Source organism: Carya illinoinensis, chromosome 1, assembly GCF_018687715.1.
Source record: "Carya illinoinensis cultivar Pawnee chromosome 1, C.illinoinensisPawnee_v1, whole genome shotgun sequence".
Taxonomy (NCBI): Eukaryota; Viridiplantae; Streptophyta; class Magnoliopsida; order Fagales; family Juglandaceae; genus Carya; species Carya illinoinensis.
Genome location: NC_056752.1, coordinates 4998709 through 5020240, shown reverse-complemented (window position 1 = coordinate 5020240; position 21532 = coordinate 4998709). Strand labels below are relative to the sequence as shown.

At 39.3% G+C, this 21532-nt stretch overlaps 1 protein-coding gene across 1 annotated transcript; it reads left to right on the top strand.

Moving 5' to 3' along the window:
* Window positions 1-17973: 17973 nt before the first annotated feature.
* LOC122307213 (anthocyanidin 3-O-glucosyltransferase 5-like) lies at window positions 17974-19832 on the top strand. Its single transcript, XM_043119942.1, has one exon. It carries the CDS (start codon window positions 18198-18200, stop codon window positions 19632-19634), a length of 1437 nt encoding a protein of 478 aa, XP_042975876.1. The 5' UTR covers window positions 17974-18197; the 3' UTR covers window positions 19635-19832.
* Window positions 19833-21532: the final 1700 nt, after the last annotated feature.

The following is a 21532-nucleotide window of genomic DNA, read 5'->3' as shown; positions in this document are numbered from 1 at the left end:
AATCTTCTATTCTTCCCCTTCCTTCCTCTTCTCATTTGGTCACTGTAAAACTCAGTCATGAAAATTACCTCTTGTGGAAGGCCCAGCTTATGCCTTACCTTAGAGGACAAAATCTATTTGGTTTTGTTGATGGAACCATAGATGCTCCCCACCCATTTGTTGAAAACTCTACAAAACCCAACCCAGATTTTCTAATATGGAAACAACAGGACCAAGCGATTATGAGTGTTCTTATTTCCTCTCTATCTGAAACTTTAATTGCTCATGTTTTAGATACCACTACTTCTCGACAGATTTGGAACATTCTTGAAGATCTCTTTGCTGCTAAATCTCACGCCAGCATCATGCATGTGCAATATCAGCTGGCCATCCTAAAAAAAGGGTCTAATTCCGTTGCTGTCTACTATCAAAAGGCCAAGATGCTTCGAGATACTTTGTCTGCGGCTGGTAAAACTTAATCGTCTTCTTATTTTATCACTTTTCTCTTGGCTGGGTTGGGCTTCATTATGATTCTATGGTCACCTCTATTACTACTCAAGTCGATGCTCTCAGTCTTCCTTAGGTTTATAGTCATTTGCTTACACACGAAGCACGTTTATCTCATCAACATGCTGGTTTGACTGCTACTACAAAACTTTCAGCCAATGCAACCTACAAGTACCAACCTGAGTCTAATACTCGTGGTCGTGGGTTCCCTCACAGCGGAGGTAACTATAGAGCTCGAGGTAGAGGCCGTAATGGTAATGGAGGTCGTCCTCCTCACACCTTCTTCCCTTCCAATTGTCTCACTTGTCAAGTATGCCTCAAAGCTGGACACACTGCTCTTAACTGTTATCATCTCTTTAATCATGGTTATCAGTCTCCTCCTCCCCCATCTCTCATGGAAAACTTTACTGCTGTTCCCCCACCTCCAACTTCGGTTTCATCCATTGACACAATTGGTATCCAGATTCAGCTGCTACACATCACTTCACCCATGACTTTTCTAATCTCTCTATTAGTCCAACAGATTACAAAGGTGAAGAACAAGTGTGCATCGGTGATGGAACTACCCTCCCCATTCATCATGTCGGCAGCTCCTCCATACCTTCTACCTTTGGCAATCTTCTACTCTCTAAGCTATATCATGTTCCTTTGATTTCAAAAAATTTAGTTTCTGTTAGAAAACTTTGTGCTAATAATAATATCTTTTTTGAATTTCATGCCAATTCTTTTTGTGTGAAGGATTCCCGTACTCACCAAATTTTGGTCCAAGGCAGCACTAAGAATGGCATGTATGCCTTTCCTCCCGTCTCCACTTCTCCACAAGCATTCTTTCCAAAGTTTCCCTTCCAGTCACAACCTCTTCCACACGTGGTCTGTGTTCGTCTTGCTGTCAGGCTAAGCTTCATCAACTCCCCTACAGTCGATCCACATCTCATTCTACTGCTCTGCTTCAACTTTTATTTTCTGATGTTTGAGGCCCTGCACCTATGTCTTCCCGAGGGGGTTTTCGTTATTACTTATCTTTTGTAGATGATTATAGTAGATTTACGTGGCTGTTTTCCTTGAAATGTAAATCTGATGTAACTTCTACTTTTTAAGTTTTCAAAAGACATGTGGAGACTCTCTTTAATGCTAAAATTAGTGCCTTACAATCTGATTGGGAAGGCGAATTTAGATCTTTAAATTCTGTGTTGCACTCCTTTGGCATTTCACATCGTCTTTCTTGTCCCTATGCTCACTCACAAAATGGATTGGAGGAACGAAAACATCGACATATTGTTGAGACTGGCCTGTCTATTCTTGCACACTCTTCCACGCCACATTTGTACTGGTCTGATGCGTTTACTACTGCTGTTTTTCTAATCAATAGACTTCCCTCCTCTGCCTTGCATTTTAAATCACCATTTGAAATTTTATTTCACAAACCTCCTGACTATACATTTCTCAAATCATTCGGTTACATTTGCTGGCCTAACCTTAGGCCTTATAATAAGCATAAGATGGATTTTCGTTCCCTGCCATGCATGTTTCTCGGTTACAGTTTAGACCACCATGGATATCTTTGCTTTCATGTTCCATCTACACGCATGTACATCTCGAGAGATGTATTATTTGATGAGTCCCATTTCTATTTTCCTACATATCATTCAAGCCCATCCCCTAACCTGCAACCCAGCCCACAAACAATCAGTCTTCCATTACTAAATCCATTTCCTGCACAACATAACAGGCCCACCTATCCCAGCCCATCTCTCCCATTAACCCGTGACTCCACCATAAGTCAAAACACATTGCATAGTACTTCTGAACCCCTTATGACACCTCCTCTCCAAGAATCCTTATCTTCCACACTTTCTACGTCAGTCCTTGACCCACCCTTATCTTCCACACTTCCTACGTCAGTCCCTGACTCACCCCCTACCTTTATCTCTCATCTAGACTCTTCCTCTCTGTCTATTCCAGCGCCTGCTACATCTATGCACCCTATGCAAACCCGTACAAAGTCAAATCTTCAGTTTCATAAGGTACGCACCGACGGAACCATTCCATGGCCTCATCCTCAAGCACACATTACCTCTGTTGAAGTACCCGAAGAGCTCACCTCTATAACTGAAGCTTCCAAGTTCCAAAAATGGCGCACAACCATGCAGTCAGAGTTTGATGCCCTTTTATCTAATAATACTTGGTCTTTGGTTCCACCTTCCTCTAACCACAATCTTGTAGGTTGTCGATGGATTTTTAAAACTAAGCATCTCTCTGATGGCTCAATTGAAAGGAGAAAGGCCAGACTTGTAGCCAAGGGCTACAACCAACTTGAAGGGCTCGACTATTCAGATACTTTCAGTCCAGTTATAAAACCCACCTCCATCAGGTTAGTCCTATCCATTGCTGTATCTTCTAGTTGGCCTATTCGTCAGTTGGATGTGCAAAATGCATTTTTGCATGGCACCTTGGATGAACAAGTGTATATGTCACAACCCCCAAGATTTATTCACCCATAATTTTCACATTATGTCTGTAAATTGAACCGTGCACTATACAGCCTTAAACAGGCCCCCCGAGCATGGTATGCACGCCTGAGCTCCCGGTTGCTTGAAGTGGGTTTCAGTGTCTCAAAGTCATATACATCATTATTTATTTACCATCATAATTCAGTGACTATTTATTTTTTAGTCTACGTGGATGATGTGATTCTCACGGGGTCAGACCCGAATGCTTGACTATACTTCTTGATTTGTTACGTGCTGATTTTCCAATGAAAGAGCTGGGTGATTTAACTATTTTTTTAGAATTGAATGTCGTCGTGATTCCACTGGCCTTACTCTATCATAACGTAAATATATTCTTGATTTGCTCAAGAAGACTAATATGAGTAACTGTAAGCCAGTGAGCAGTCCCATGTCCCCCTCTACAAAACTGTCAACTCATGATTCCACCTCTATGGAAGATCCATCTCTTTATAGAAGTGTAGTTGGGAGTTTACAGTACTTGTTGCTCACCAGATCTGACTTGGCTTTCCCTGTGAATCGTGTATGTCAATATATGCACGCTCCTTGTTTATCTCATTGGCAAGCCGTAAAGCGTATTTTATGCTATCTCAAGTACACTTTGGATCATCGTCTGTCTATTACTTCGTCCTCCTCTCCAATGTTGGCTGCTTTTTCTGATGTGGATTGGGCTGGGTGCCCAGACGATAGAAAATCCATTGGGGGTAACTGTGTTTTCTATAGCAAGAACCTAATTTCCGGGAGCTCCAGAAAGCAATCTACAATTGCAAGATCAAGTACCAAGGCCGAATACAAGGCTTTGGCTCACGCCACTTGTGAAGTAATAGGGCTGCAAGCTCTCTTATCAGAATTGAGAATTTTTTTGTCCAAACCTCCCATACTTTATTGTGACAATTTAGGAGCAACATATATGTCTGTGAATCCTGTGATGCATTCTCGCACCAAACATGTGGACATTGACTACCACTTTGTTCGCGATCGAATTCAAGCTAAAGCTCTTCAAGTATATTTTCTTTCCAGCAAAGACCAAATTGCTAATATCTTCACAAAGCCTTTATCAACTTCAAGATTCTGCATTTTAAGATCGAGCCTCACAGTTCTTCCATCACAGCTTGGCTCGCAGGGGCATGTTAATAATATCAAGCATGCAGCACCTCCCATAACAAAGAATCAGTCTGCTACACCACAAGCATTGTACTGCTCCACTACCAGTGCTGAGCCGAGTCTACAACAATAAAGAATAGTCTAGAAGAATTTTACATATACACGTGTCACTCTCTTATGCATTCTGTTATGCAAGAATATTCTTCACTTTTGTGTATAAATACTCTATAGTGTACTGAACCAGATAAGCAAGAAAAAATACAAAAAGATTTCTTTCCATTTTCGTATACTCTATTTCTAACAGATACTAGGGGTTACAAATAATCCTAAAAATAATTTTTTTATTCAAATTAATTAATCATGTGGAGCCCATGATGCAACTTTTATTAAAAAAAAAAACTTCCATATTTGTAATCTCAAACACGAATTTCTCCATATTAATAATCCCAAACACAAATTAAAAGAGGGAAAAAGAACTGATCAAATAGATTGAATTTAAACTTGTACGTTCACAACGAGATATCACTATGAGGTCTCATCTCACAAGTTGACTAGTAACTTAAATGAGAGAGACTAATCACTCCTTGATTAGGGGGCCTTCAATTTTCTAGGGTTGCGAAGCATGTTCATCTCACATTGCTTTGCAAATTGAGACATGGCAATGAAAGAAGAACCACCCTCAATCAAGGCATTTTCCCCACTAACTTTGAGTTCCATAACTCTAGCTCTCAAAGCCTTCCCTTCTTCTTGGTCCTCCATGACTTTTCTCACCAACCTCTCAATCTCCTCCCTTCCGGCCACTCCTTTAGTCGGTGCAACTTTGGGGCTAATTGTCACTCCTACTTTCTCAAATAGAAATTTAGCATTCATGCTTTGCTCTGCGTAGAGAGGCCACGCCAACAATGGCACGCCATTTAGTATATATACTCTCCAGCGATGAATTCCACCCACAATGAGATAAGAACCGTCCTGTTGATGGATGGCTTAAGATGTCCACTAGCGGTGCCCATTGTGTGACCACCAATCCAAAACCATGGGTTCGTTTCAAGAACCCATTGGGCAAGTAATCTAGGGCATTGCTACCTTTGTCCCTAGACACATCTTTCTTTCCAGAAATATTTTTCTTGTTGGGTGGATGTAGCACCCAAATAAGGTTTTGCTTGGTAAGTGAGATGAAAATTTTGAGTTTAAGATAAAATATTAAAATATTATATTTTAATATTATTATTGTTTTAGAATTTGAAAAAGTTAAGAAAAATTTAAATTATTTATTATATTTTGTATGAAGATTTGGAAAAGCTGTAATGATGAGATGAGAATTTTGAGTTTGAGATGAAAATTTTTATCTACCAAACGGAAATTTTTGCTGGCTCAGCTCCAACCCAAAAGCTAGCTCAGTGATTTGCTGGGCTGAAAGAACTCCAGCACTCCCAAATGAAATCAAAATTACTGACTCAAATGGTTTGGTTGCTCATCTAGCTAGTCCAACAAGTTGCTCCTTGAAGTTGAAGGTCCAGGTGGCCTGACAAAGGGCCCAACTGCATAAATTGGTACGGATCCGGAACTTTCATCCTCTCTCAAGGCCTTAAAGCGTTTTGGTATCTAGATCTTTCCAAGTGTTCAACAAAATCCCATCACTCATGCGCATCTCTGACCCACGTTGTAGGAAAATATTGTATTCCAACTTTGTTCGGTCCAACATTGGGAAAATGGAATCTTCAGGTTGAACTGGCATGCAACCTGGGATCTTTAATGGTTCCTTTTGATCAACGTATTCTCCTTGTATCTCCTTTTTAAGGATTGGCAAATATAACATTAATGAAAGGGGCCATGCAGAGGGAAAAAATACATACTTTAAAAAATGAAATTCATTAGCGATGTCCAGAGCTGGAGTTGCGAAATGATCAACGATGAGTGCGGTCGGAGTAAGCGTCAGGGTAGAGATTGTGGATCGAAGAGTTGGCTGGATTTCGCGTGTAATGGCGGCTTGTCGTGTGAAAAACTGAGCATTAGGCTCTATTTTGCCTGAGATATCTACAGGTGGCAACTCAACGATGTTTATGAGTTTCTTTGTCATGGCTGATTGAATGAGTTGGCCGGATTCACCAGCTGAGAGATGTGACTCAAAAATGACGAATAACGTAACGTGAGAATTGTGATGGGAGACGAGTTGCCCAACTCAAGGTGACGGACAAGGTGGCCAGCGCCAGGACTAGGGAATAAAAGTACATGTGCTTTGATCTCTCCATGGAAGTGCAGGATCGAGAAGATGAAAAATAGTACAAGTCCAAGACGGAGGAAGACTAGTGATCCTTGGCAGCAACTTGGTTTTTGGTTGCAAGCCTAGCTGATCAGAAGCCGAAATGATTTTATACGCACTGTGCTTGATTGGAACCGCTGTTTTGGTGGCTTATTGATTGAAAAAACAAAGAAAAAAAAAACAAAAATTATATATATATATATATATATATGTATGTATTTAAGGGGCAAAAAAAATCAAGTTTTTTCGTTTTGTTTTAACGTGCTGGCCTTCGAATGATGAATCGAATCATACAAAAACTGCCAAAATAAATATTATTATTATTTTTTTAATTTATATTTATTTTTGTTGAGGTGAACCTTTTGGCCTTAAAAAAGTACTCCTCATGTGAAATAAAAATAGTCATTGAAATTTGCAAATTATTTAGTCGATCATAAATTATTTTACAAAGGGGTACTGCTTGACAGGTAGGCATGCCGCCAAATTTCCTTTTTTAGTTATTATTATTATTATTTTATATTTTTAGTAGTTTTAAATATTTTAAAAATATATAAAAAAGATATAAATTCATTAATAACCGTTCTCTTAATCGATAAGTAAAACAAAAATTTAAAAAATATATATAATTATATAAACGAGCAAAATAAATAGATAAAATGAAGAGAAAATATATCATTGTTCTTTTACAAAATGTAAAATGGGCATCTGACCGACGGCAATTTTAATTTTAATTTTTAATATTAGAAAAAGAAAACATCACTATCAGTCCAGGACTCCAGTCAGATGCCGATGCATCTGTGTGGAAGATATCTGAAGGGAATAATACGCAGAAATATTCCGCATCTAATTTACCGAAATAGTACCGTTTAATTAAAGCATTGTGCTCTAATTGTAATTATATTTTAGAGCATTTTCAATGGTTTATATATCTTATTTTTTAAAATATATTATCAAAATTTAATTTTTTAATTTTATATACTATTTTTATAATATTTTATATATCAATTTATTTATTTATTTATTTATATCATTTAAATGTTATATTATTTAATAGTTTGCTAGAAAAAAAATACAAAAAGAGAGAAATTATTGTGGGAGACCAAGTACATGAAAAGAGAAAAAATAAATAAAATATTTTTACATTTGTGTACAGTTCACGCTATATGTAACTAAACACTATAGTAAAATAGAAAATAGAGGCAATTTTGAGCTACTTTACTTCAAATTTTACATAAAAATGGGTTTTACAAAACCTATTGAGAGTGCTTTAGAACCTCGTTTACAAAAATGGGTTACGGTATACTTAGCATTTTCTTTTTAAAAATTATTTTATCTCGTCTCAACTTAATAATCTCATTATTATTTATAAACTATTATAATTCCTCTCATCCAATCTTCGAATCCAAACAAGATTCTTGCGACAGTTTGGATAGCAAGATCAAACAAGTTGTACAGCCCAGATGAAATAAAATTATCTCGCTTTGTTAAAATATAATTTAAATAGTTGGATTTATTTATGTTTATTGATTTATATCTTTAAAATAAATAATTATGTAATACTGTATCAAAAGAGAAATCCCAAATTCAAGCTCAGGCTTAGTACTCTCACGCTTTACTTGCCTGATTCGCCTGAGCCTTTTCTTTTTGTTTTTGGACATGCCTGAGCCTTTTTTTTTTTTTTTAAATCAACATTGTTTTCATTTCATTATCCAATCACATTGTTACAACATTTATTCGTTACAATCAAACGGTGTATATCTCTCGGAGCATCCTCTATCCACCATTGTTCCCCTTCAGTTTTCAAAGCCATTTTTGCCAATTGTTGTGCCACTTCATTCCCTTCCCTTCTCTTCGTATGAATCCAACAGTTCAAATCTCTCTACTTTGAAATATTTGTTTTATATCCTCAATAATATGCCCATTCCATGATTCATTCCCCACATCAGACCTTACAGCATCAATCACCTCTTTTGCCAAAATTGACGTCTTGGAAACCCAGTTCAGTGCATAGCTTCATAGTCCTCCATAGAGCATTAATATTACATTTGGCCATAAATGGGGAGCTAACATAACTCGTTGCAGCACACCTGGCTTCAACCACCACCTCGTCCCATATATGCTTGATGAAACTTTTCAAGCCCTGCAATAGCTATCTTTATAACTTTACTAGGGCAAATGAACTTATCTTCAAAGTAGTATTTATTTCTTCTATACAATATATTTTTCATTATAACCCCCACCTCCTCTAGTTTTTCTTTTGGTAATTTTTTGTACATTTCTATCCACAATTGTATGAAATCCAAGCAATTGGTCTTCCATTTGTTAACTAGACTAACCTTTTTTGCCCACACATTAGAAGAAGCAGGACAGCACCATAGAATATGGATTACAAATTCTTCAACAATTTTGCATACAAGGCATCTTGGGTCCTCTACAATTTTCCTTTTCCACATCTTCAACCTTGTGGGAAGGATTTTGTTAACTGTTTTCCATAAGAAACTCTTGACAACACTAGGTACCTCTAGTCTCCATACTTGTCTCCACACTTTATCCACTTCCCCTTCATAAGATGTCCCACCCACATCTATTTTCTTCCTTTGTTGATCTACATAGTAGGCACTCTTCATAGAGAATCTCCCATTCTTCGAGAAGCCCCCATATCTGTTTGTCTACAACTCCTGTTCGACTTAAAGGAGTGGCACAAATCAGTTTTGCCTCTTCCCCTATTAAAATTTCTTTGATTATCTTCCTTCCATAATTTTCCATTTACAACAATCAGCTCACTAACCTTTGAATCAGCACCAAGGAGTTTAATTGGTAACAGATCTCAAGTCACGTCAACTTCTAGCTCTGCTATACATGAAGACACACAGCCACCTCAGAGCAATGTAGCTCCATCTCAACCAGCTACCTCAACAGAATCTTCTGGAATTGTTTCTTAGTGAATCATCCAATTCTCTGAATTTATCTTTTTGTATTTCTGGTTGTTGTTGACTTGTGTGCTCCTTTACTTAAGTCCCACATGGGTGGGAAGTGAATGAGGAGCACATTTGCAAGCCTATATAAGGAGGCTTGGGTTTCTTAGTTTAAGTGCACTAGTTGAAAACTTATCTAGTAACTTTTGACTTTAGTTAAATTCCTCTATTAACCTTTTGTAAAAGGGGAAGAGGTGTAGAGTTAAAGATTTACTAGTGGGGTAGCTTTGTGGGTGTGGTGAGGAGAAAAATTGTGTGATTGTAACAATTTTTCACATAATGAATTTTCTTCTCTGGGTCTGGTGGTTTTTCTCCTGTTTTGGAGTTTCCACGTAAATTTCTTGTGTTGTTATTATTTCTCTATTTTTCTTGTTATTCCTGCAAAGGGTAGATCCTAGGGGGGGTGAATTTGGAGGTCTAAATTTCCAACAATTGGTATCAGAGCCACTAGGTTCTTTTTGTGGGGTGGAGTTTTGGTATGGTAGTGTGGATACGTACAGTCTAAGGAGGTTCTGTCTAGGAGATTGGAAATTTTAAGTGTGTCCATTGTGACCCTCCAATTTTTCCTGGGAACTGACTTAGTGAGGTACTATTCATTTCTACAGTAAATTCATCAAAGCAATGTCAGGAAGTAGGTCTTCAAATCTTGTCAAATTTGAGGTGGAGAAATTTGATGGGAGAATCAATTTTGGCTTGTGGCAAGTACAAGTCAAGGATGTCTTGATTCAATCAGGATTACACAAGGCATTGAAGGGCAGACCAACACATGAAGTCAGCACTGGTACTAGTGTGACTGGTGAAATGAGCAGATTTAAAATGAGCGATGAAGATTGGGAGGATCTGGATTTGAGAACAGCAAGTGCGATACGTCTGTGCCTGGCAAAAAATGTTCTTGCAAATGTGCATGGAATATCTACGGCAAAGGAACTCTGGGAAAAACTTGAAGAGTTGTATCAGACGAAGGGCGTCTCAAATCGTGTATACCTGAAGGAGCAGTTTCATACACTGCGGATGAGTGAAGGTACAACTATTTCAGATCATTTAAGCATTCTCAATGGCATTGTCGCTGAGCTAGAAGCTATTGGAGTTAAAATAGATGATGAGGATCAAGCCTTGAGACTCATCTGGTCTCTTCCACCTTCCTATGAGCACATGAAACCTATTTTGATACATGGGAAGGAGAAAATAATTTTTTTAGAGGTTACCAGTAAAATCTTTTCTGAAGAGAGAAGACTAAGTAGTGGAAGTAATGTTCCACTTGAGAACTTAGTGATGGTAGTAGCTGGAAATGGGAAGATGAAGAACTCCATGAAGAAGAAAGTAGTCTGCTGGGGGTGTGGACAATCTGGGCACGTCAAGAAAAATTGTCCAAGAGCTGGAGCAGGTTCGGCAAGTGGCTCCAAGTCAGTAAATGGAGATACTGGAAATGATGCTAATATTGTGTCTCTCTCCATGGAAGATTTTGCTCTTTAAAAAGAGACATGTACATCCTCATGGCATGTCGCTAATTCCCAAAGTTGCCATGATAGAGGATGTGTTAATGTTAGCGGGTCCACAAGTTTGTACACAGGCATTGGTTTGGCATTGATGCAGGGTGTGTGGTGGAAATTCATGTCGATGGCTGATGAACTTCCAGGAGAGCCAAACGTGGAAGTTACACCATAATTTTCAGCAAGGTTATTTTCGACATGGGCCGAAGTGAAATGCTTGGAATTAGTTTATTCTGAATAGGTATACTTTTATGGTGAAGCATGATAGCGGAAGTTATGAAAATCTTCATTGAGATGGAGCTTGGCTGTGGGACCAGTCAAAATCGCAAGGTGGAGATTGTTGACTTGTGTGCTCCTTTACTTAAGTCCCACATGGGTGGGAAGTGAATGAGGAGCACATTTGCAAGCCTATATAAGGAGGCTTGGGTTTCTTAGTTTAATTGCACCAGTTGAAAGCTTATCTAGTAACTTTTGACTTTAGTTAAATTCCTCTATTAACCTTTTGTAAAAGGGGAAGAGGTGTAGAGTTAAAGATTTACTAGTAGGGTAGCTTTGTGGGTGTGGTGAGGAGAAAAATTGTGTGATTGTAACAATTTTTCACATAGTGAATTTTCTTCTCTGGGTCTGGTGGTTTTTCTCCTGTTTTGGAGTTTCCACGTAAATTTCTTGTGTTGTTATTATTTCTCTATTTTTCTTGTTATTCCTGCAAAGGGTAGATCCTAGGGGGGTGAATTTGGAGGTCCAAATTCCCAACAGTTGTATTGAGGACACTCATACGGCTATAACCAACTCACACAGCTCTGCAAATACAATAGAGTACCACTCATTTGTAGAAATGCCAAAATTGTCCTCGCATTCCATTTCTATAAAAGGCACACTATACTAAGGAATATCATCAATGCAAAATATGTTAATATATTATTCTTGTTATTTTTACATGGCATCAGAGCTACTCTAAAAGACTAACGTCTCCAATGGCAAAAGATGCCTCTCTGCAAAAATCGCCCACCCCCAAACCTTCCTCCCCTCTTCTTCCTCATTTCTCCCATTTGGTTACCGTCAAGCTCACCAACGATAATTTTCTCCTTTGGCGAGCTCAGTTGGTTCCCTATCTCAAGGGACAATAACTTTTTCATTTTGTCGATGGTTCTGCATCTCCTCCCCCTCGCTTTCTTCCAAACTCCACTACTCCTAATCTTGATTTCCTCACATGGACTTAAACTGACCAAATTATTCTGAGTACGCTCATATCCACATTGTTTGATAATCTTATTGCCCAGTTCGTCGGTTATTCCACTGCCTGTGTCGTTTGATCTGCAATAGACACTCTATTCACTTCTCAGTCTCATGCTCGTGTCATTCAACTTCGCTATCCATTAGCCACCGTCTCTAAGCGGTCCTCATCCATCTCTGATTATTTTCAAAAAGTTAAACATCTCTTGGACACAATGGGTGCCGCTGGCACACCCTTGTCCTCTGAAGAGTTTATTTCGTATTTGCTTGTAGGTCTCAACAATGAATACAATGCTTTCGCTACTTCTGTAACTACTCATGTTGACCCTCTATCATTTGAAGAATTATACAGCCTTCCACTCACCCATGAAAATCGTATTACCCACTCCTCTCATCTTCCCTCATCTACAGATTTTTCTGCTAATCTAACGACTTCTTTTCGTGGACGTGGTCCCTCCTACAGTACTTATCGCAGTGGTAACCGCGGTCGAGGCAAGGGTCGTTCAACCACTTCCTTCTATAATTCATCCGCATCACCCTCTTCTGGCATCTTGCCAAGTCCTCTTCCCCACCAAGCCCATTTGTCAGGTCTGTGGCAAAGTTGGGCACATTGCCTTAAATTGCTATCATCGCTTCAACCAAGCTTACCAAAGTGATCCACCCAAATCTCTCACCGCCAACTACACCACCTCTGGCTCCACTCTTAACTCTGCTTGGTACCTTGACACTATTGCCACCAATCATCTTACCTCAGACTTCACTAATCCCAACATTCACTCATCTCCTTATAGTGGTCTCGATAGCATCAAAGTTGGTGGTGGCTCATCTCTCTCGATATCTAACACTGGTGACTCTAATTTTTCTAGTTCTTCTCAAAAATCTTTTTCATGTTCCACAAATTATCAAAAATTTGGTTTCCGTTAGATAGTTTTGCCATGATAACTCTGTATTTTTTGAATTTCACAGTTCTTTTTTTCTTGTGAAGGATTTCAACACGAAGACTCTTCTTCTTCATGGTCCCATACATGATGATCTCTACACCTTTCCAACTCCATTCTCACCTCAAGCAGTAGTTGGCGAGCGCACCACCTCCTCTCAATGGCACTCTCGTCTTGGGCATCCTTCCCTTCAATTAGTCCAGCGGGTTGTCTCCAAATATTAACTTCCAGTTTCAACTCATGATGCTCCTTCTATTTGTCCTACTTGCTGCCAAGCCAAGAGCTCTCAGCTTCCTTTCCGTCACTCTCATCAACACTCTTCCAAACCTTTACAGCTTGTTTATTCTAATGTATGGGGCCCTGTCCCTGTTGCTTCACGAGATGGTTTAAAATATTATGTTACCTTTTTAGATAACTTTTCTAGATATATATGGTGGTTTCCCTTAATCAAGAAATTTGATGCTATTTCAGTTTTCCTTCAATTTCATAAACATGTTGAGTTGCTTTTTAATTCAAAAATTGTTTCCTTTCAAAGTGACTGGGGTGGGGAATTTCGCTCCCTTCACACCCTCCTGCAAACTCAAGGCATTACTCATCGTATCTCTTGTCCGCACACCCATCAACAAAATGGTACTGTCGAAAGGAAACATCGGCATATTGTTGAAACCGTTTTGGTGCTTATGGCTCATGCCTCTTTACCTCACTCTTTTTGGGTCGATGCTTTTCATACCACTGTTTTCTTAATTAATCGTTTACCCACCCCCGTTCTAAAAAATTCCTCTCCATATGAAAAAGTTTTCTCCAAGTCACCAGACTATACCTTTCTTAAAGTTTTTGGCACTGCATGTTGGCCTCATCTTAGGCCATATAACCGTCACAAACTTGATCTTCGTTCAACTCAGTGTCTTTTTCTTGGCTATAGTGAATCTCACAAGGGTTAATGCTGCTTGCATATTCCTATTGGGTGAGTATATTATTCTCAGGATGTAATCTTTGATGAAAAATTATTCCCATATGCTACTGAGTCACGTATTACTCTGCCTTCTTCCAAGCCCAGCTCAACTTTTCTTCCATATATTCTTGGCCCAATATCACGTCCAAATATTCCTCCACCCATTTCTATCCCAACCTCTTCTGATTCTCAAGCCAATATCTCGCCCAGTCCTTCTACTGAATCCACTCCCTCTCAGCCCAATTTTTCTTTTAGCCCATCAAATGAATCTACCTCTAGCCCCAGCACCTCGTCTTCTTCCTCCCCGTCTCTGTCCAATGCTCTTCCTGATCCTCCTTTAGCTTCAGGACCCATAATCACTAGATCAAAAACCAACTCTCTTCAGCCTCAAAAATTCCAAGACGATTGTATCCTTTGGCTCTACCTCGCAGCTTTCTCACCACAAACTCCTCCATTCCTGAAACACTCTCTTCTTACACTGAAGTTTCTAAGCATCAGGAATGTTGTACTGCCATGTCCGATGAATTTCATGCTCTTCTTCAGACCAAAACATGGACTCTAGTTCCCCCAATTGGAATTAACAATTTGGTTAGATGTAGTTGGGTTTTTCGAACCAAGCATCGCTCTGATGGTTCTGTTGAGTGCTGTAAGGCCCGTTTGATAGCCAAGGGTTTTCACCAGCAAGAAGGGGTGGATTACTCTGAAACATTTAGTCCAGTTGTCAAGCCTACTACCATCAGAACAATTCTTTCCATTGCTGTAACTGAAGGTTGGGGACTTCGCCAGCTTGATATTAACAATAATTTTCTCCATGGGGACCTTCAAGAGCAAGTTTATATGGCCCAACCCATCGGTTTCATCAACCTAGATTATCCTTCTCATGTATGTCGCTTGAACAAGGCCATCTATGGCCTTAAACAAGCGCCACGGTCCTGGTTCCATAAGCTAAGTTCTCGACTCCTTGAACTCGATTTCACTCATTCCCTTGCTGATCCTTCTTTATTCATCTACCATAATTCTTCTCTTACCTTATTTTTCCTTGTATATGTCGACGACATTATCCTAACGGGTTCAAGTTCACAGGCCATTAACTCTGTTTTAGCATCTCTCCATCAATCCTTCCCGGTCAAAGATCTCGGCTCTCCTAGATTTTTTCTTGGCCTTGAAATAACTCCTCTTTCCAGTGGTCTCCATTTATCTCAGACCAAATATGTTTGTAACTTACTCAAATGCACAAATATGGATCTTGCTAAACCGGTGAAGTCTCCCATGGCCACTTCCCCTCCCCTTTCTATTTCTGATGGTCCTACCTTTTTGGAACTTACCCTTTATCGCAGCACTGTTGGCAGTCTCCAGTATCTCTCTCTTACTCAACTAGATGTTGCTTTCACTGTAAACAAAGTCACTCAATTCATGCATGCTCTCAAGCTTCCTCACTAGCAAGCTGTAAAGAGAATTCTGCACTATCTCAAACACACTGCCCATTTTGGTCTTCATATTCGACCCTTACCTCATTTTCTTTACATGCATTTTCAGACACCGACTGGGCTGGATGCCCAGATGACAGGCGTTCTACTGGCAGCTTCTGTGTGTTCTTTGGCAACAATATCATTTCTTGGGGTTCCAACAAACAACGTACTATTGCTCGCTCAAGCACGGAAGCAGAATACAAGTCCTTAGCCAACACCACAGCTGAACTCCTCTGGCTTTAGTCCCTTTTAAAAGAACTTGATGTTTTTCTCAAACAGCCTCCTATCTTATGGTGCAACAACTTAGGGGCAACTTTTCTCTGCTAATCCCGTTCTCCACTCCCACACCAAGCACATGAAAATTGACTTTCATTTTGTGCGTGATAGAGTTGCTTCAAAAACATTGAAAGTGGCTTTTATTTCATCTCGGGATCAACTAGCAGACCTGTTTACAAAGCCACTACTCTTTTCACGATTTCTCACTCTTCGGTTAAGTCTCACCATGGTTCCCCTGTTGGACTCGCGGGAGGGTAACAAATCTCAAGCCACGTCAACTTCCAGCATACATGAAGACACACAGCCACCTCAAAGCAATGCAGCGCCATCTCAACCAGCTACCTCAACAGGATCTTCTAGAATTGTTTCTTAGTGAATCATCCAATTCTCTGAATTTATCTTTTTGTATTTCTGGTTGTATTGAGGACACTCATACAGTTGTAACCAACTCACACAACTCTGCAAATACAACAGAGCACCACTCATTTATAGAAATGCCTAAACTGTCCTGACATTCCGTTTCTATAAAAGGCACACTGTACTAAGGAATATCATCAATGCAAAATATGTTAATACGTTATTCTTATTATTTTTACAATTGGAGACTGGACACAATAAGTGGTAGCTTTTGGCAACCACTTCTATCCCCATATGTTTATTGCCTCACCATTCCCCACTCTTCACATGGTACCATCCCTCAACACATCCATTGCAAACCAAGCACTTCTTCAAATTAGAGAAGGAGACTTACCAAGCGTGGCATCCAAGAGCTCGGAATCTTTGAAATACTTTTCCTTGTAAACTCTAGCAACAAGTAACTACGGCTCTTTTAGCATCCTCCACCCCTGCTTAGCCAACATGGCTCTATTAAAGCTTTCCATCTCCTTAAACCCCATACCCCCTTTGCCTTTACCAACCCCAAACAATTCCACTTTTTCCAATGAATACCTCTACCTTTCTGGTTTTGGCTCCATCAGAATCTTGATAAAATTGCTTCTATGTCATTGCACAGCTTCTTTAGCAATCTAAATACACTTATTGTCATTTAAAAAAAAAATACACTTATTGTATACGTAGGCATGGTTTGAAGAATTGCCTTTATGAGTACTTCCTTACCAGATTTAACTAGAAAGTTGTTTTTCTAGTTTTAAATCTTTATCCACACCATCTTCTTGATGTTTCGAAAAGCATTGTATTTAGACTTACTCACTGCAGCCGGGAGACCCAATCCTTCTCATAGCAATCACACACTACTCCACCAGCTTCTGGAAAATTTCATTTCTCATCTCGCGTTTTGTGTTAAGAGCTTAAGAAAGTGGATGTCTGGCCTGTTGAGTAATTAAGATGGATTTATGGTAGTTCTGACTCTATGTAGAATTAATTTTTAATACTTTTTTTTTTATATAATTACGAAAATTAAAGATTTTCTTTTAAATGTCAATATTTGAATAACTTATTTTATAAAAATATATACCATTTAAAAACGTGTATAAAACTTAAAAAAAAAAAAAGTTACGTGTATAATAAATTAATGAGGTCAAGGGACACGAGTCCACGGATAAATCCTAGTCCATCCATATCTTCTTTCTCTTTAGCTTGAGGTTAAAGGATTGTTTTCCGCCTTACTTGATCTCTGAAGCGGATCTAAATGTCATACCTCTCTCATTGAATTGTGGATTCGGGAATGTAGGTGTTTGACAGTTTGTTTAGACTCGTGAATAATAATAATCTATTTATAAATTGAAATACAGATATTTTTATATATTCTATTTTACGTTTAATTAATATGATTGACTGTATTATATTTTTTAATATAAATTAATTAATTTAATTAATTATATTAATAAGTGTATAAAAATGTGTAAAAATAACAATACTTAAAGAAATCTTTATAAATAATAATGCAGTAAGATAGTCTCAAGAGCCTAACACAGCCTAATGGACTCCCTATTTATCAAATTGACTTTAATGAGGAATGGTAGGTGACGGTGAGAGGATTTGTGAGCATCTTCTCTTTCAAGTTCAAGAGCCATGCGTATTAGTTCAGATCAAAAGCTTATTTTGAATAATAATAAATAAAATATTATTATAATATAATTTTTTAATATTAATTTTATATTAAAATTTAAAAAATTTGATTTGTTTATTATATTTTATATAAAAATTTAAAAAGAATATAATAAAAAAATAAAATGAAAATATTTAATTTTTGATAACCAATCCGGACTTACCGTGTTCAACGAGCCATTGAAAGTGAGGAAGGTAAGTTAGAGACGACAGGTTGATTCTTCGGTTTAGGTTAGAATGTTTTGCAAGTCTGTTTAAGAGAAAAGTGGATGTTGAAGAGGAAGAACGCATAGAGAATCGGAGCGATCCCATCCACCAGTTCGTACCGCGAGAAATTCAAATCGATAAAAGCAACGTCAGTATAAGTACACCACACATCTCCAAAATATCATGAATTAGGGGTTATAAACCTTACTGTATTGATTGTCTCCTTCGCTTCCATGGACAACGCCTCAAAGCCACACGCGGTTATTGTCTCTAGCCCCGGCGTTGGCCACCTTGTCTGTAACCTTGAGCTTGGCAATCGCCTTGTCGCCGATCACAATTTCCACGTTACCTTCTTCGTCGTCCTCGAATCTCCAGGAGCCTCACCCGGCGAATCCCAACTCATCCAATCGGCCACCACTCAGAAACAACTACACGTCGTCGTACTGCCACCCGTGGACGTCTCCGGCCAAGTCGGTCCCAATGCTCCGATCTTCACGAGACTAACCGCCGTTATGCGCGAAATCCGGCCAACTCTCGGGTCAGGTATCTCCCCTTTGAAGCCTAGCCCGACTGCCATCATCGTCGATGCTTTCGGGACTCCAGCTCTTGATGTCGCCGATGAATTTCACATGTTGAAGTACGTATTTGTCACCTCAGCGTGGCCTCTCGCGTTGATGCTATACGTGCCGATCCTTGACAAGGAGATAGAAGGAGAATACATCGATCAAAAAGAACCGTTAAGAATCCCGGGTTGCATGGCCGTTCGGCCGGAAGATGTGGTTGACCCGCTGCTGGATCGGACGAAACAAGAATACAACATGTTCGTACAAGTGGGATCGGAGATGCGGAAGAGTGATGGCGTTTTGGTGAACACATGGGAAGATTTAGATGCCACGACGCTTAAGGCCATGAGAGAGGAGGAAGCTTACGGATCGGTACCTGTTTATGCAGTTGGACCGCTGATCAAACAGGTTGAACCCTCTGCAGCTTCGAAGAAGAGCGACCTTTTGGATTGGCTAGACCAGCAACCAATAGAATCGGTGCTGTATATTTCGTTTGGGAGTCTTGGGGTGCTTTCGGCACAGCAAATCACTGAGCTTGCTTGGGGTTTGGAACAGAGCCAGCAGAGGTTCATTTGGGTGCTACGCCCACCCAGCAAGAAGGATTCATCTGAAGAAGACGGCAGAGGCAACGACGCCTTGAATTACTTGCCCGATGGGTTCCGGCATCGGATGGGGAATTTGGGAATTGTGGTCACCCAATGGGCTCCACAATCGGACATCCTTAGCCATCGATCTACAGGAGGGTTCTTATCTCATTGTGGGTGGAACTCGTCGCTGGAGAGTATACTGAGCGGCGTGCCAATGATAACGTGGCCTCTCTATGCGGAGCAGAAAATGAATGCAACAAAACTAGCTGAGGAGGTAGGAGTGGCAGTTCGGCCAAAGATTGCACCGACTAAAGGAGTAGTAGGAAGGGAGGAGATTGAGATGATGGTGAGAAAAGTTATGGAGGACCCGGAAGGGAAGGCTATGAGGGTTAGAGTTAAGGAACTTAAAATTAGCGGGGAAAATGCCTTGGTTGAGGGTGGTTCTTCTTTCAATGCCATGTCTCACTTGGCAAAGCAATGCTTGATTAAGTCTCAAAGCCAGATAGTGAAGGGTCCGTAAGCAAGTTCCCTCAAAAGGAGTTATAATCTCTTTGCGGACAAGATCCATCTAGATCTGTCTGGTTTCTTGTTAATGCGAGTTGTAGTTCAAACTATTTATCATGTACCGAGATTTCTTGAGATTTTCGTTTGTGCAATAGAATTCGACACTCATGTGGGATTCGGTTTGGTAATAAGAATTCTCATCTTAATCTTAAAATTTTTATTTCATTATTATAATTTTTTTAAATTTTTATATAAAATATAATAAATTATATAACCTTTTCTAAATTTTTTAAATTTTAAAATAATAATAATATTAAAATATAATATTTAAATATTTTACCTTCAAACTTAAAATTTTCATCACAATACTGAACCGAATTGCACTCTCAAATTTCTATGTAACCCATCACTAAATATTTGATTTCTACAAGAAACGACAAAAGTTTGTAAAAATTTAAGAGAATGACACTAAAGATGTATGGCTTTTAGCAGCACTTAAGTTCACGTTCAAAGCTTCGCTACGAGGGAGGACCAAATCCACAAAGCTAGTAATCTCACTAGATAGTTGATGGGTTGTCGGCCAAGTCACGGGTGTTTTGTGAGAAAAAAATAAAATTGAACATCCGTAAGTGGTGGTGGGCTGGGTAAAAAAATATTGTTTAAGATTTAGATCTACGCTATCTCTAATGGTGGTAGAAAAGTTGAGGAAGACACCTGAACTCGAACAGATAGGATGAAAGGAATCTCGCTTGGATTGGGCTAGGTTGGGTCTACATTATCGAGGTGGTGTAGAAGCTAAGGATGATGCCGGTGGTGGAGGATCCAACCACAATATCAATGGTGGAGAAGCAGCTGATCACAATGTTGGAACTCCAACAGATAAGATGAAAGGAACCTCAAGTGAGTTGGGTCTATGTAACCGATGGTGGTGGTGGAGGAGTCGACACAACATCGATGGTGGAGGAGTTGACCACGGCACCAGATTTTGAATAGTACAGAGCAGAAAGAGGTACAAGCGGGTTAGGTGAGTGGCAAAGCAAAATCGAATGTCTCCCTCCCTCCCGTGTATGATTTCTAGGTAGCGTGGGGTATGGCATTTTGTTCATTTGACATATAGTAGCAATATTTTGAACAACCTAAAATATTGCTACTAGGAAATGGCGTGCCATTGTTGGCATGGCCTCTCTATGCAGAGCAAAGCATGAATGCTAAATTTCTATCTGAGAAAGTAGGAGTGACAATTAGCCCCAAAGTTGCACCGACGAAAGGAGTGGCCGGAAGGGAGGAGATTGAGAGGGTGGTGAGAAAAGTCATGGAGGACCAAGAAGAAGGGAAGGCTTTGAGAGCTAGAGTTATGGAACTCAAAGTTAGTGGGGAAAATGCTTTGATTGAGGGTGGTTTTTCTTTCATTGCCATGTCTCAATTTGCAAAGCAATGTGAGATGAACATGCTTCGCAACCCTAGAAAATTGAAGGCCCCCTAATCAAGGAGCGATTAGTCTCTCTCATATAAGTTACTAGTCAACTTGTGAGATGAGACCTCAGAGTGATATCTCGTTGTGAACGTACAAGTTTAAATTCAATCTATTTGATTAGTTCTTTTTCCCTCTTTTAATTTGTGTTTGGGATTATTAATATGGAGAAATTTGTGTTTGAGATTACTAACAAGGAAGTTTTTTTTTTTTTTTTAATAAAAGTTGCATCGATCATGGGCTCCACATGATTAATTAATTTGAATAAAAAAATTATTTTTAGGATTATCTGTAATCCTTGGTATCCAGTTGTAACCACGGTTTTCCTCCGCCATACGTGAGGACATTCAATAAAAAATATATGTATGTATATGTGTATTAGATACTAGATAGAAGCCTACACATAATGCATGTATGGTCAGGTGAAGGTGTTACTCCATTTT

What these genes read in the sequence shown, in the direction of transcription:
- LOC122307213 (XM_043119942.1), top strand. Translation starts at nt 18,198, where the DNA reads ATGGACAACGCCTCAAAGCCACACGCGGTTATTGTCTCTAGCCCCGGC.